Below are 16,424 nucleotides of genomic sequence, written 5' to 3'. Positions count from 1 at the left end.
GATAGATAATTGTGTCACTGGTAGACGGGAGTTCCCAGTCTCCACAACTCCGAAAATCAGGGATGTTTAAACTCCACTAATCTCCACTGCCTCCCCCTGTGCATTTGTCAGCTGGGAAATCTGTTGAGGCCCACCTCATGTTCTTTCCCTCATATCTGTGCACTCCTGCAATGAGGAAAGAACAGACACGTAAGTGCATGTGTTCACCTCACCGATGAATTGCATTTGGTGAGGGTAACTCCTGAGGAGAGCCATAAAAATATATAAGGATAAGGGTGAGTGGAGTGCTGGATGGATATTTGGAGTTTTGGGAGAGCTTGAAAAGACAGGATGAGGAGTGAGTATGATGCATAAAACAAGCTGTAGCTGAATGTACAACAGTACCCATCTTTCTTAACGTGGTTATGTCATTAACGCACTTCTTGCACTGAATCCATGAGCATAGTACCACACTCTGTCTTCAGGTTCCTTTGGTCACCTCCAATCATGCCTTCTCAGTGTCAGCCGCAAGTGTTTTCCTCCCATTACTGATCAAGAGTACCTCTCTCCAGCTCCTTTCTGACCCAAGCAGCAAGTTAGACATTGATTGCCACACAATGGGCGGAATTCTCCGCAGGGGGCCGAATTCGTGAAGGCCGTCGTGAACTCGGCCGAGGTTCACGACGGCCTCAGAGCCCGCTCCCCGCACCTAATTCACCCCCACCCAGGGGGCTAGGAGCGGGCCTCCATCTTTCTCGGCAGCGACCTCGTCACACCGAGAATGTGAAGTAATCCGCGCATGCGCGGGTTGCCGGTTCCAACCCGCGCATGCGCGGATGACTTCATCGCGCAGACGGCACGCACCCGCGCATGTGCGGTGGCCGTCTTTCTCCTCAACCGCCCGGCAAGACGTGGCAGCTTGATCTTGCCGGGCGGCGGAGGGGAAAGAGTGCGTCCGTTTCGGTGGGCACCGATCGCGGGCCTGTCTCCTCCCGAGCACAGTCGTGGTGCTCCCGTCCCAATCGGGCCCATAGATGCCCCAAATGGGCATCTGCCGCCCGTTTCACGAATGCAGTGACCAGGTGTGTTTGCCGCCATCGTGAAACGGGTGTGAAGGGCCGGCCGCTCGGCCCATTGGGCTCAGAGAATCGCCTGTCGCCGTAAAAAACGGCGCGCCCCAGGGGGGCGTCAAAAATGTCAGGAAAATGAGGGGAGTATCGCGCCCAATATGTCTTTTCTTGTTTCCAGTTCCAAGTACTTAACATTCAATCTTCGGAATGGCTTTTAATGACTGCAGTTGAAATCACATCATGTGGGTAACTCAATATTGGAACTCAAAGCTGGAACTAAAATGCTAATGACCTGACAGGGTTTTAAAAAAACACTGACAGTTGTGCTAAACCTTCTACTATGTTTTTCATGTGATATTAGACCTGCCTGCTCCCAATGGGTCTCTGGTTTAATATCGGACCTTTGTGTGAGGAACAATGAGAGAAGCAGAATAGTTGCTTTAACAACATTTTAGTATCAACATTGAAAAGTTAAGAACGGGTGCGAACAAAAAATATCCACGATAGTAAATTGTTTATCTCACTTACTTGTGAGAGAACTGTAGCCCAATGAAAGAGATTGAATTCTTTTCATCAGGTACGTCCTCAAAATAAACGGCAGTTCACCATGTGTATAATTGGACGGTGTCATCTGAACAGCAAAGAACTTTGCTTTTTTCATCTTGGGCATTAGATTAGATACAAGGGACAATGTGTATTTAAGTTTCTCAATTCGTAAAGTTTAAGATGCTATCCTGTTAGGTTACCAGAGTTATAACTTTTAAGAATTATCTTAATTATCAACTTTATCATACTTAGAAAAAAATCTATGCTTCCAAGTTGGCCTCTGATTGATTCAGCTACCTGAAGTGCTTTTTATCACGATGATTGAAGTAATGTAGCACCAAACATTGCTTCCCAAAACATTAAGGCTTAGGGGGCAGTGTTGGAAAATTGTTGAAAGCTTTCATAGATGGTTGGAAGGTACAAGGTGGTCTTCAAAAGTTGAGAGGGATGTTAAGAATTTAAATTTAGTGAAGTTAAGCTACATAATAGAGAACTTACTGTATGTTTCAGTTGTTGATTGAATAAAATAAATGTCTAAACAATTAAGGAAAGTGCAAACAACAGAGAAATGTTAATGCGCAAGATTAGCTAAAGTGGGAAGAAAAAATATGCAGAAGAAATAGGACGGCAACTCACCATGGACACATATTATCGGTGTTCCAAAAGCATCACTGGGGAAAGCAGAAATGCTCCTTCAGAATTTTATGCGGCATCACCAAAGAACAGCACAAACTATGTTGACCTGTTACTATTACATCGAATAAAGACTGAACTTAAACTTACAAAGATGATATGATAACTTTGGTTATCAACATGTTACACTGTTCCTAAAGATGTCTTTATGATATTTATGATGTTTTAGGTTCTGGAAATTAATCAAATTGTCCTTACTGTAATCACAAATACTTAAACTTATGATTGTATTAATCATATCATTGGTGATTTTACTAAATTAGAGAGCGTTAATAATACATCGAAGTGTGGAACTCGAGCTCCAATTTTAACCTGAACTAAGGGGCTAGTGTGTGCCCAAATTGTAAGTATGGGACTTCAGTTAATTTATCCCTCTCGTTATCACATGTAAGCAACTCCGTTCCAAATCCGGAGGGAATGTTGTGTGGCTCCAACCCGGAGGACAGGATGCGGCCTTTATTTTTCATTGGTTGTGTGTTTGGGGCATTGGGGTGAGGGTGTGCTAAAAGTGAACCTTCAATACATGATGCCTTTGAAAAGTAAAAGTTATGATGTATTTCACTCAGAGTTGCTTGTGTTTCTGCAGCTAACTTAGCTGGGTTGTTCAATGATCTGTATCTTTCAGACTGAATTATTCCAAAGAGAGCACAATTTAGGCATTGCAAATACACATGAATAAGAAACGCCAATCAAACTTTTTTTGTTGATGTGTTATTATTGGCAAGAAATTGGCTCATCTGTTACTCATCAGCTGATATAGATTACATATTGGAAATTGTGGACACAATATTTTGAACATAATGTGGATGTTGTGCAGGATGAAGAATTCATTAGTCCTATCTGGTACAGTTAACATTTAAGAAAAGATAGAAGGGTTGCTGTAGAGGCCAATGGCAAAGATAAAATGATGCAAGAGGCATTAAAGACAAGACAGGTGAGGATTACCCCAAAACTCAAAGACCATGGAAACTCAACAATGCTAAGCAATTGGGAAAAACTCTGGTGGTTTGTGGTTGGCAATCTAGTGTGAAGTAAATGAGTATAATTTAAAACAGTAAGCATAGGTGCAGTAAATGTGGACTGAATCTAAACAAACCAGGAACATTAAATTTTGTAAGAAACATATCAAAAATCAGAATATGTGGGGAGGGGGAGGGGTAGGGCAGAGAACTGGATCTGCGACATGACTGATTAACATGTGGAAAGTAGCCAGCAGGCAGGTATGAACACAGCACCTCATGAATGAACAGGAACTAGATACCAGTGACTGACAAATATTGGAGTCCAGGAGAAGTGACAAATTTAAAAATAAGGGTGGTTTGTATGTGGGAACATGGATGTGTCAGTTATTCTGGGCGGGATTTACCGGCTGTTCACGATGGCGGGTAATTCCAGACCCATGCTGGTGCACGGGTTTCCCGGCGACGAGGGGACTCTGTTACCGGGATATCCCGTTGACAACGGCGGAGGTCGTCGGTAAATCCCGCCCAGTATTTCCCAGTGAGCAAAAACTACTTGGAGAGAATATTCCGGAGTATATGGTTAGCTTTAAGGAGGAGTGATATTGTGGAGGTATCTGTGAATGAGACAATTATTGACAATGTATTTGGAATAGGAAGCCAATGACTGTTGGTGCCGGGGATCAGATTTTAGTGGGGGACAGGGCAGCTGAGGAGCCACTTATATTTGAAATTATTTTGAGAATAAGAACAAGGCTGTGGTGAATGTATATTGCTTAATTCACACTGTATAGCATTGTGTCCTTGTGGGCTCTGTCTGTGAGCCGTTGCGCGGCTCTGCCCACAGGGGGGATGAGGAACTTGTACAGGGCTCCACCCTTGGCTCCGTCCATGTCTCCACCCACGGCCCCTCCCACTACCGGAAGTATAAAGCTGCAGCCTTATGAGTCTGCGCTCAGTTCTTCTGGTCGCAGGCAGGCTCAGTTGTAAGTCTATTAAAGCCACAGTTTACTGCCTATCGTGTCTCGAGTGAATTGATGGTCACATCAAAGGCAAAAGCATGTATGTATTTGACTGAATGCGGTACTGGTGCAAAATGTATTAGTTGCTCAAGGTCTGAGACCACTGCTACGGTCAGAGTGGAGTTATTTTGTGGTGCATTTGCTTGGAGTTTGGAATAAGATACAATGCTGATCTTATGGTAACCAAAATAAATGACAATTTATCAATTTAAAACTGCAGTAATAGGGTCTGGGACATACAGGGTTAATGTGGGACTGAGGACAGTACTGCCCACACAGTGATGTAAGAAAACACATGATCCAGAGCCAGCGTCGGTCTGGAGATGGACAAAAGATGTGAAAAGACCTAACATGGAGTCAGCTCCGTACCTGTACCCTCTACCGTACATAAGTACAGAGTTATATATTGTTAATAAAGACTTGCTGTTAATATACTCAAGTTTACAAAGCCTATTTCATGGTGTCCAAAGCAGGGTTGTTCGATAACCATGTGTATTTCTCTTTGCTTCATTCAAATAAACAAATGGAACTTACTGACGCAGCAACTTTTAGGACTTCCACATTTTTTCTTTTCCTAGCTTGGATGTTTTGACTAAGGCTTTGAAATAGTTCTTTTATATCAATCTGAGTTTGAAATTGAGGCAGACCTGCAAAAAGGTGAAAATGTTTTCAGTAATCCACAAGTTATCAAGTAATTACAAAGGTATTATTGATTTATATTCCTGAACTTCAGTGAAAACATCAAGTACTGAACTACTCCTGTATTGGTTATTTCTGTGATCAATCACCTAATTTGTGATATTTGAAACTGGTCAACATCATCCCCATAATTAAAGGATATCCTATTCACTGAATAGAGACACAGGCATATAATAGGAAAATATGCTAATATTTGCAATAGTCTGCAACACTGATTTCTTAACTAATTAACAGAATAAGAACATTTTTAAATTGATTGCATAGTTCTTTTTATGTTGAATGAGACACGCTCTTTTTTACAAGCTGTATTGTCATGTTCCCCTATTTCATGATCTATCTACTCCACCTGAAGCTGACAACTGGATGGGTGATATAATAAACTTTTGAAGCCAATGATTCTCTCAGATTTACAATTAGCAATGGACAGGAGTGCGCCAAGATTTTCCTTCCAAACTTTTGGACAGCATCTGGACTCTCTTTGGCATTACTGTGGAAATTTGATTTACAAGCTTACATAAAAATACACATCCCATTGCTTCATGACTCAATATGTGTGAAAGACAGGCTTCTGCTCTGTACACTTTTAAGACAATTTCCAAATTTCAAGTTATGGTGCAAGTCTTGGACATACTTAAGGGGCGCAATTCTCCTATGCCGCACCATATGGGAGAATCGCCGGTCACGCCATTTTTTACCGCGGCGCTGGTCCGACGCCGGCAGGCGATTCTCTGCTCCTCGGAGAATCGGCGCCATTTGCGCTGGTGCTTTTGGCACGGCGTCGGTCGCGGAATGCTGTCTGGGCTCGGGCCGCCAATTCTCCGGCCTTGATGGGCCGAGCGGCCGCGCGGAAACGGCAGAGTCCCACCGGCGCCGTTCACCCCTGCTCGCAGCCGGCAGGAACTCTGCGCGTAGGGTCGGGGAAAAGCGCTCCTTCACCGGGGGAGGGGCCTCCGATGGGGTCTGGCCCGCGATCGGGGCCCACCGATCAGCAGGCCGACCTCTCCAGACTCGGTCCTATTCTATTACGCAGCCGGCCCCTGAACCCCCATGCCATATTGTGTCAGGGACGGCGCGCTGAGGAAGTTGGCGCGGCCCAACTGCGCATGCGCGGCCCAACTGCGCATGTGCGGGTTGGTGCGACACCCATTTGGCATAGGAAAGGAAAGCTGGAGCGGCGTGAACCGCTCCAGCGCCATGCTGGCCTCCTGGAGGGCTCAGAATCACTGCTCTTGGGGGCCTGTTGACGCCGTCGTAAAACGCAATGGCGTTTACAACGGCGTCAACACAGCCTCAGGATCACAGAATCCCGCCCATTGCTCCTAGCTTCTCTAATATTTTCATATAACTTAATTCCCTCATTGCTGGTGTCACCTTGGTAAACCTTCTGTCATGGTGACTTGTTTATGTTTTAATACTAAACCTTGGGGAACCCAACAGCATCCTTCTTTTTTGTCAGAAATCATCCAGTCACCACTCCTCTCAGCCTCCCATCCCTTCGCCAATTATGTCCCAACTTATCCCAACCCTTTAATGCCGTGTGTCTAATATCGATGTACAAGTCTATTATGAGGTTCTTCATCAAATACTTTTTCAAAGTCCATATGCACAATATTTACTGCACACCCTTCATCAATATTTAAAGATTAGGCAGACAAGATATGACTTTCACAAATCTGTGCAGACTGCATTAACCTATGCTTCTCCAACTGAGAACTAAGTTTGCCCTTGACAGTGGTAGCTAGTAGCTTGCCCACCATTGACATTAGACTGATTAGCTAGCCTGCAGTTTTCAGCTTTAACCCTCGGCCCCTTTTTGAACAGTTCTGTAACATTTGTGATCTTCGAGCACTCTGGCACCATTCGAATCTCCAAGGAGGACTGAAAGGTTGTGGTCAGTGTTTCTGCTATCTCTACCCTCATTTCACTCAGCATCCCAGGGTGCATCTTACCTGGATAGGGTGGCTTGTTAACTATGAATGATGCCAACCTATTGAGAACTTCATTTCTATCTAATCAATCTGTCCAATGTCTCTACACCATGCACCCTTACTCAGACATTAACTTTATCCTCGGTAGCTATCTTTTTACTTTTTAATTTGCGAATAAAAGATCATTTTTTAAATGTTATCTGCTAAACCTTCACATTCTCTCTTTGCCCTTCATATAGCTTTTTTCAAAATTTCCCTTGACACTCTATTTTGTTCCTGCTTTTTGATTATATTCTCTAACTGGCATTTGTCATAAACGTCCTTCCTCTGTTTTCTTTAAATCTCACTTTCCATTGACACCTCGTGAGCTCTTGTTTAACTGGTTTGTACCCAAACCATCTCCCATTTGGAAGGTCTGCCATTTCTTCCTTATTTGTTTCCGAGCTAATGTTTATTTCCTTTCTCAAGTCACAGAAATTGACTCTGTTCGAATTTGATGTTTTCATCTGGATCTTTATTTGTCCCTTTCCATTGCTACTTTAAACCCAGTTGTATTATGATCACTGTTACACAGATGATCTCCCACTATCCAGCATTGCTTCATTCCTCATTGAGCGAGGAACATATTGATCAAGGAAGATCTCCTTCACACATTTTAGGGATTCATTACCCTCCTTGCTCTTTACACTGTTTTTCTCCAGCATATATTTGGGTAACTGAAATCCCTTATTATCACTTGCACATTGAGTTCCGGTGGCAGCATGTAGGTGGAGGTCGCAAGTTAGGTGGCTCCTGTGAGAGTCTCAGGTTTTTGGACTTTTATGTCTGGTTTCAGGTGGTGGTGCCATTGGACGCAGAGAAAGCGTTTAATTGGGTGGAGTCGGAGTTATTTGATGGGGGCATTGGAGAAATTTGGGATTATGCCAAAGTTTGCGGCGTGGGTGCACACAATAGTATGAACTCACGGCATTTTGCATTGCACCAGGGTACCAGGCAAGGATGCCCCATTAACCCCTTTTGCTTGCATTGGCAAAAGAGCCCTTGGCGATTGCGCTGAGGAGCTTGGGGTTGTAGAAGGGGATAGTGATGGGCGGGGGGTGGGTGGAACATAGGGTGTCCTTATATGCAGATGACTTGTTTCTGTATCTCTTGGAGCCAAGCTCTTTGGTGGGGAGTATAATGGGTTTGCTCCAGAGAATTGGGATGTTTTCAGGGTACAAATCGAATTTCAGGAAAAGTGAGTATTTTGTAGATTCCATTTTGTCTGACGGCATCTAACTTCAGGTATTCGGGGGTGCAGGTCGTCTGGGTTTGGGCAGGGCTTAGGACGTTTAATTTCACTAGCTTGGTGGGGAGGGTGAAGACTGACTTGCTGAGGTGGGACAATCTCCCTTTCTCGTTGACAGGTCAGGTGCAGGCAGTAAAGATGAATTTTTTGCCACGATTTCTATTCTTGTTTCAATGCCTGCCGGTCTTTTTGCCCAAGGCATTTTTCAGGAGGGTGGACAGCTGATCTCCTCATCTGTTTGGGCAGGGAAGGTGGCTAGGATTAGGAAGGTGATACTGCAGAGGGGATGGCAGACTGCGGGGTGGGGGGATTAAGCCTCACCAATTTGATGCATCATTATTGGGCGGCAAATGCAGAGATGGTTCGGGGATGGAACAGGGAAGGAAGGGCATTGCGGGTGAGGGTGGAGGCGGGCTCTTTCAGGCGGTCAGAGTTGGGGGCACTGGCAATGGCGCCGTTCCTGATGGTCCCAGGGAAGTATACTGTGAGTCCAGTGGTGGCGGTAAGGCAGCATTTTAGACTGGGAGTTGGATCAAGAGGTGCTGATTAGAGTGAATCATGAGTTCAAGCCGGGTGTTCCGGGGATGGGAAGAGAGAGGAATTAAGGAAATGAAAGATGTTTCTGGGAGAGTGATTTGTGAGTTTGAAGGAATTGAGCGAGAGGTTTGGGCTGGTAAGGGGTGAAACCTTCAGGTCAATGCAGGTGCGGGACTTTGAGAGGAAGGTCTTCCTGACCTTCCCGATAGCACCTGCCTCCTCGTTGCTGGAGGGGGTGCTGTTAGTCGCAGTTGGGGGGGGGTGCGGTTGGAGAGGGGGGGTTTTCTCGGGGATTTACGGGTGTATTTTGGAGGATAATGGGTGTCCATGGAAGGGGTTAAGGCGAAGTAGGAGGAAGAGCAGGGGGATGGTGCTGGAGGAGAGTCTGTGGTGTGAGGTGTTGCGGAATGCCTTGACTTTGTGCGCAAGGCTGGGGCTGATACAGCGAAGGTAGTCTACAAGGCGCACCTTACAAAGTCTGGGATGGGCTGGCTGTTCAGAGGGGTGGAGTATGTCTGTGAGCGATATGGGAGGGGCCCTGCGAATCATGTATATATGTTTTGGTCCTGCCCGAAGCTGGAAAGGTTTTGGAGGGTGGTTTTCGGGGGTTCTTCATGTGGATGTGGAACCGGTTCGGAAGCCATATTCGGAGTGCCGGACCGGTCTGAGCTACAGGCAGGAGGGGGGAAGATGTTTTAGCCTTTGTCTCGTTGATTGCTCCTGGACGGGTCTTGTTGGGGTCCTCATCCTGTGCCTCGGCATGGCAGGGGGACCTGCTAGAGTTTCTGACCCTGGAAACGGTGAAATTTACACTAAGGGGGGTGAGTCCTGGGTTCTACAATCGTTGGGATTTGCTTTTCATGCACTTTCGGGAGGTGGTTACCGTTGACAGTTGGGGGGCAGGGGTTGTGGGGATGTTGTGAATTGTAAAACTGTTGAAAATTTGTTGACTAAAAATACATTAAAAAAAATTTTACGTGCTCATTTCTCTGAAATGTTCCTACAGATTTGCTTCCCTAGCTCCTTCTCACTATTTGGTTGGAGGAGGGTGGGGGTCTATAGTAAACACCCAGCAATGTAACACATCCTTTTCAGTTCCTTAACTCTAACCAAATTAGATCCAGTCTTGAATCCTCTACTATATTGGACGTGATTCTCCGCTGCCCAGGCCGGGTGGGAGAATCGCGGGAGGGCCACTCTGGCCCCCCCCTGCGATTCTCCCACCCCCCCCAAAATGGCGTGTCGCGTGACGCCAGCGACAAGGCCCAGCGGCCGAGATTTACAAAACGCCACTCCTAGCCCCGAGGGGGGGAGACTAGGGGGCGAGGAGCGTCGGGCGTTGCGGAGAATTCCGCCCATTGTTCTCCTGTGGAACTGTAATATTATCATTGCTTCCAAATTATCACTGATCAAATGATCACCACCTTCTCCCCCTTCTTTTTCCCATCCCCCTCTCTACTGAAGACCCTGCAGTCAGGCACGCTGCACTCCCAGTCCTGCTTATGTTTGAGCCAGGTCTCCATTCGAGCCATTTTATCATTACTCTATGTGGTAACTTGCGCTGGTACTTGACAATCGATTTTGACAAGCAAAGCTAAGGAAGATCATACTGAGGAACTTTTAAAATTAATATACCTGAAAAATTACATTGACCTTTATCTGTTTGCCTACTAGGTCACAGTAATGAAACAAGTAAATACTTACAATCAGATGACAGTTTTTCTTGAAATGATTTGTAATATTTACTGAGTAGTTTAAAGTTCTCTTGATTGATAATTTCCTGCAGAGAAATATCTCCAAACCTAATGGGAAAATATAAATTCTTATTAGTCAATGCCACATTTTAATTTACCATCTGAATTCCATGATGTTTAACATAAAACTAAAGAACTTTTTAAAACTTGAGATTATATGGTAAGGGCTGGTTTAGCACAAGGCTAAATCGCTGCCTTTGAAAGCAGACCAAGGCAGGCCTGCAGCCTCCCCGAACAGGCGCCGGAATGTGGCGACTAGGGGCTTTTCACAGTAACTTCAGTTGAAGCCTACTTGTGACAATAAGCGATTTTCATTTTCAACTTTCACAATCTTTGTGCATCCTGAAGAGTTTCCTGGTGAATGACGTGCCTTCAAAGGTATAAAACACAGCAGAATGTTTTAATTAATTTGTGCATAGCAAGGCCCCTCAAACAGGACTGAGATAAGTGACCAGATAATCAACTTTTTTGAGGGATAAAATGTTGGCCATGGTACCAGTGGGATGTCCCATAATGTAATACTAAAGCCTGGAAATTATAGAGTGCTCAAATCATATTCTACTCTTTTAATGGGCATATCACTCCGAAACATCAGGGCATCTCTGAAATCTCCTGGCATGTTCCCCTTCTTCCATAGAAGGGAAATGAGGTCATGTATTTGTACCAGTAGTGCTTCTCGGCCATGTTTTAGTGCTTTGGTGGGGATTCACAGGGCAGGTGCTTTGAGCACTTTGCATCCCTGGGTCACCGGTAGTTGTCAGATTGGCAGTGAGGCTGAAAAGGGCTCTCTAAACAGGGTCTTTGCGCGCCTCAGCCTTGATTTTCCTGCAGTATTGTTTCTGTTGCTGTCACTGTTTTGAGACTACACTGAAGGTGATCACAGAGCAGATTAGGAGGTGGTCTGTCCAGCAGTCGACAGCTCCTGTTATGGCATGGGTAATGTGCACTTCTTTGCAGTTCCTTGTTTGAATGATGATGTAGCTGAGCAGGTGTCAGCGCTTGGAACAAGGGTGTTGCCTTGAGACCCTGTACTTGTCTGTCTGAGTGAACAAGGTGTTGGTTATGACAAGGCCGTGTTCTGGGCATTTTGTCAGGATACCATTGACGTTGGATTACCTACTCCCTCTCTGCCGTTTACATCTCCCCAGAGGTCTGTGTCCTTTCCAACTTTGGCGTTCAAGTCACCAAAGAGGATCAGCTTGTTGCCTGTTGGGACTCTTCTTTGTTGTATGGGCCCAGGGCACATTAGCACACATACTCCTACTGTCCTCACTTCCCCTTCTCACATGTCCTCTCTTGCTGGGATTTATCAATTGCAGTGGTGGCCTTGTGAGCTCATGAGAGTGACACTGGTCAGGGAGCCTGATTTTTCGAAGAAACCGAGACAATATGCTACATACACAGCAGCCACAGTCTACTACTGATGGAGGGAGTGGATATTTAATATGATGGATGGCTTGCCAATCAAGCAGACTACTTTATCCTGGATGGTTAAGCTAAAATGTGGTTGCAACTGCACCCATCCCAGCAAGTGGGCAGTATGGCACTATAATCTTGACTTGTATTTTGTCGATGTTGGAAAGACTTTGGTGAGTCAGTGATGATAATCCCCAGCCTCCGGTCTACTCGCTGAGCCTCAATCTTTACATGGCTGGTTGAGTTTCTGATCATGTCGAGGTCTTGGATATTGGTGGCCGGTGATTTTATATTGGTAATGACATTAAGCATTGAAACTAGGTTGATAGACTTGCTGGGAATGGCCACTATTTGACACTGACATGTTGAAAATGTTGTGTGCCACTTATCAGCCTGAGTCTAGCTAAGTTGTCCAGGTCTTGCTGCATGCTGGTATGGGTAACTTCATTACTTGAACATTTGCGAATGGAGCAGTCACACTCACCTCAACTGTGGAACCCAGCTCTTTTGTCCACATTTGGACCAAGGCTGTAATAAGATTTGGAGCTGAATGGTCTTAGTTGTGCCCAATCTGAGAATTGGTGAGCAGATTGTTGTTGAATGAGACGACGCTTTTGACGACTTCTTCCATCCCTTGGCTGATGATTGAAAGAAGGCTGACCAGATATCAGTTAGTCTGGTTGGATTTGTCCTGCTTTCTATGGAGAGGACAAAGCTGGGCAATTTTCCACATTGTTGTGTTTAAGCTTTTTGTTGGAAGAATTTGATTGAGGGGCGGCTAGTTCTAGAGCAGAGGTCTTCAACACTACAGTCGGAATATTATCAGGAGACTTATGTCATCAGTGCTTTGTGCAATGCAGTTAGTTGTTTCCAGATATCTCGTGTTCTGATCCTGCCATTGTTGAGGATGGGAATGTTTGTGGAACCTCCTCTACCACGAGTTGCTCAATTGTCCACTGCCATTCATGACAAAATGTGACAGGACTACAGAGTTTTGGCTTGAACATTAGCTGTAGGGTCACTCAGCACTGCCTGCACCATGCTGCTTTCACTATTTAGAACGCATGAAATTCTGTGTTGTAGCTTATTGGAGTCAACACTTTGTTTTTTGGTATCCCTGGTTCTGCTCCTGGCATGATTTTCTACACTCTTCATTGAACCAAGATTGGAAACTGGCTTGATGATGATGGAGCAGTGAGTGCTATCTGAGTCACAAGGTCACAAATTGTGTGAAAACAATTTGATTGCTGTTGATAGTCCATCTCATGGATATCCAATTTTGAGCTGCTAGATTTGTTCTTAATCTGTCCCTCATAACACAATGGTATATAAGAAATACATATTGGTACATATAGAAATAGGTGGCCTGGTGGCACAGTGTTATCACTGCTGCTTCATAGCGCCAGGGACCCGGGGTACAGGGATAGGGTGGGGAGTGGGCCGAGGGAGGGTGCTTTTTCGAAGGGTCAGTGCAGAGCCGATGGGCCAGATGGCCTCCTTCTGAACGGTCGGGATTTTATGGATTCTAAGGAGCAGGAATCGTCCATACCTCCCCTCTTCTCTACCATGTAAAAAATATCATGGCAAATCTTTGATCTGAATTCCATATTCCCGCCTGAAGTCCGAAAATTGGACTTCAAATTCAAACAGGAAGTTCAGGAAAGATAGGCACAGGTTTGAGGAAGTGGCAACATATTCAATGACTTTGCAGAATAAAGGGACTAGGAGCTTGCAAGGCCAGGTGAATTGAGTATGTTTTTTCCCGTGGAAGGAGTTGATGGTAGCAGTTTTGGATGGAGGTGAGAAAGTATGAATGAAACCTGAAAACATTACTTATCGCACAACACACTATCCACTCTTGACTTTTGGCATGAGCTGAGAACAGGAACCATCAGCTTGGTGATGCTTATCTGTCCCCTCCTTGAAAAGAAAACTCCAACTCATCAATTTAACAATGGTTGACATCAGAATTAAATTTGGGTACTCAGAAATATAAAGCAATCTTGGAAACTACAGTCAGTTTGCTTCAGTTTGATTTACACTGGAATAATCTACATGCTACACAAATTAAAGAGGACACGACTGCCTGTAATGAAGAGAGAACCAAACAGCGGTTATTTATTTATTTATTTTTAATTCAGAGCACCCAATTTCTTTTCCCCCAATTAAGGGGCAATTTAGTGAGGCCAATTCACCTACCCTGCGCATCGTTGAGTTGTAGGGCTGAGGCCCATGCAGACACGGGGAGAATGTGCAAACTCCACATGGACAGTGGCCCTGGGCCGGGATCGAACCCGGGTCGTCGGCGCCGTGATGCTGCAGTGCTAAACACTGCACCACCGTGCCGCCAAACAGTGGTTTTTCAGTAAAACAGAAAATGCTGGGAAGGCTGAGCATGTTTGGCAGTATCGGCTGAGTACTTCCAACACACTTTCTTTGTTTCTGATTTCCTGTACTGGATATCTGCAATACTTTCACTGGTTAATAAATGCTGTGTTACGCAACATCTTCCTTATCTATCCAACACTGAGAGCAGAACAATAACAAACGTATCTCTAGATGGATGATGAAATGGAGCTATTTCACATAACTTCTTTTCTCCATGGTTCAGCTAAACACTCCAGGACATTGCCAGGTACATTCCTTCAATAGAAGCGGGATCATCAATTTTCATCATTTTGTTCTTCGTTATCTCATGCACCGACCTCCTTGGTACTTGTTCTTGTAAGCAGCCCATCAAAGGTCACTGCAGATAATTCTAATCTATCAAATTCTCAGTCCTTGAACATTTATTCCATTTCATTCTTTGAGCTTGCTTTTCTGATCAGATGGCTTCTGATTTCTGACATGACAGGTTTTCAGAGATATTAAGAGAGCTGTAAGCTCCAAGCAATCATTTCTTGTTCCTTATGTCTTTATTTGATCTTCCATTCAAGGGATTACTGGCTAGATTTTGTAAGTACCTCCATTTTTAATACAGAATTTTACAGCACAGAAGAAAGCTATCATGCTCATGCCAGTTCTTTGCACAACTTCAATTAGTTTTAAAAAGTGAAACATGCAAAATGTAATTACTCAGTTATTTTGTCTCAGTACACTTGCATGTCCATTGTGGCTAAGTGCTGGCTCTCTTGCCTCCAAATCAGAAGCTGTGGCTTAAAGTTTCACACCACAGACTTGAGCACATAATTCAAGCTGATATTTGGGTGCAGGACTGACGGAGTACTGCACTGTCAGAGGTACTATCTTTCAGATGGTACTTTAAACTGAGGCTGTCTGCTCTCTCAGATGGATGTAAAAGGTCCCATGGCACTATGTTGGCAAAGAGAAGGGGAGTTCTCCCTATATCCTAGCCAAAGTTTATCCTTTACCAATGAGAATGGGGCGGGGGTGTGCACCTGGGTGGGGTTATCTTTCGGAGGGTTGGTGTGGGCTTGATGGGTCGAATGGCCTCCTCCGGCACTGCAGGGATGTTATAACATCACCACAACGGATGAGCTGGTCATTTATTTCACTGCTGTTTGTAGGACCTTGTTGTATGCAAATTGGTTGTAACTTGCCCTCCAATACAAAACACATCACCACTGCACTTCAAAAGCACTTCATTGGTTGTAAAACACTTTGTGATATCCTTAAATCTTTCAACGTGGTATATAAATTAATGTTCTTTTGGTTAAATCACTGCCACAAATAAACTATTCTGAGCTTTGGCCTAGCTGCCACAAATGCCAACAGAACAGGAAATATTCTCAGTACTGACTTTGCATTTAGTTCACAAATATATTAAATGATATTAATTTTATCAAATTCATTTTGAGGGCAACTAATGTCACCAGTCACTGGACTTTTATTCATAAAGCAATCACAAAACAGATATTGGTTTGGATTTTTATACTTCCCTACAGGACAAGGGTAAGAGAAACCGAGTGGTCTGCTGACTTCCACCCCAGCTGCTTCAGCTCGTCAAATCAAATGTTGGATGGTCAATTAGTAGCCATCCAGCAGGAATCAGATGTATTAGAGGTGCAAATGAATGCTCTACACCCAATCGGGACTGCAGGTAGGTATATCATGCAGCAGAAGTGCAATGCCACGAACAGGAAGTCTGTCATGGCTGCAAGTTTAATGGCCCCCTCCTCTCTGAGTGGCTCTTTATTTTTTATTGAAGACATCAAAAAAATCCCAAAAATGCTTTTAGAAAAACATGCAAATGCTGCCACTTTCACCAGCAGAATCTGCTGCTACATTCGGCAATGGTCCCAGTGGCCGGCCTTTTCTTCTGCCCTCGCGCTGCTTCGTCTTTGCTGCCGTGAATCACTGCCAAACATTTTCATGGGCCAACGGCTGAGAAATGCAGCAGACCATGAAAGGTCTCAAAGATTGGGTCATTAATGAGCTCAATAGTTTGTTATTTACCAATTTTGAGGTGCAGACAGACTGTCAATTTCCACGCCTGTTCGCCTTCTGTAATTTCAGAGACTGACATAACATTACATTGCCAACCCGATGTCACCATGCCACATTTTACATTCA

The 16,424-nt window shown here is 44.6% G+C and overlaps 1 protein-coding gene across 7 annotated transcripts in view; it reads right to left on the bottom strand.

The window, feature by feature from the left end:
• The window catches only part of inpp4b (inositol polyphosphate-4-phosphatase type II B), a 1,043,608-nt gene that overhangs the window by 52,493 nt on the left and 974,691 nt on the right, over window positions 1–16,424 (bottom strand). For all 7 annotated transcript variants that reach the window (XM_038792440.1, XM_038792442.1, XM_038792441.1 and 4 more), the window contains 2 exons: window positions 10,426–10,523; window positions 4,804–4,916 (listed from right to left, as the gene is read on the bottom strand). In XM_038792440.1, coding sequence (XP_038648368.1) covers window positions 4,804–4,916; window positions 10,426–10,523 — 211 coding nt within the window. The remainder of the gene's footprint in view (window positions 1–4,803; window positions 4,917–10,425; window positions 10,524–16,424) is intronic.

The sequence above is a fragment of the Scyliorhinus canicula genome, chromosome 3 (genome assembly GCF_902713615.1).
Source record: "Scyliorhinus canicula chromosome 3, sScyCan1.1, whole genome shotgun sequence".
In the NCBI taxonomy this organism is placed as follows: domain Eukaryota; kingdom Metazoa; phylum Chordata; class Chondrichthyes; order Carcharhiniformes; family Scyliorhinidae; genus Scyliorhinus; species Scyliorhinus canicula.
This window is presented reverse-complemented; position numbering and strand designations above follow the sequence as displayed.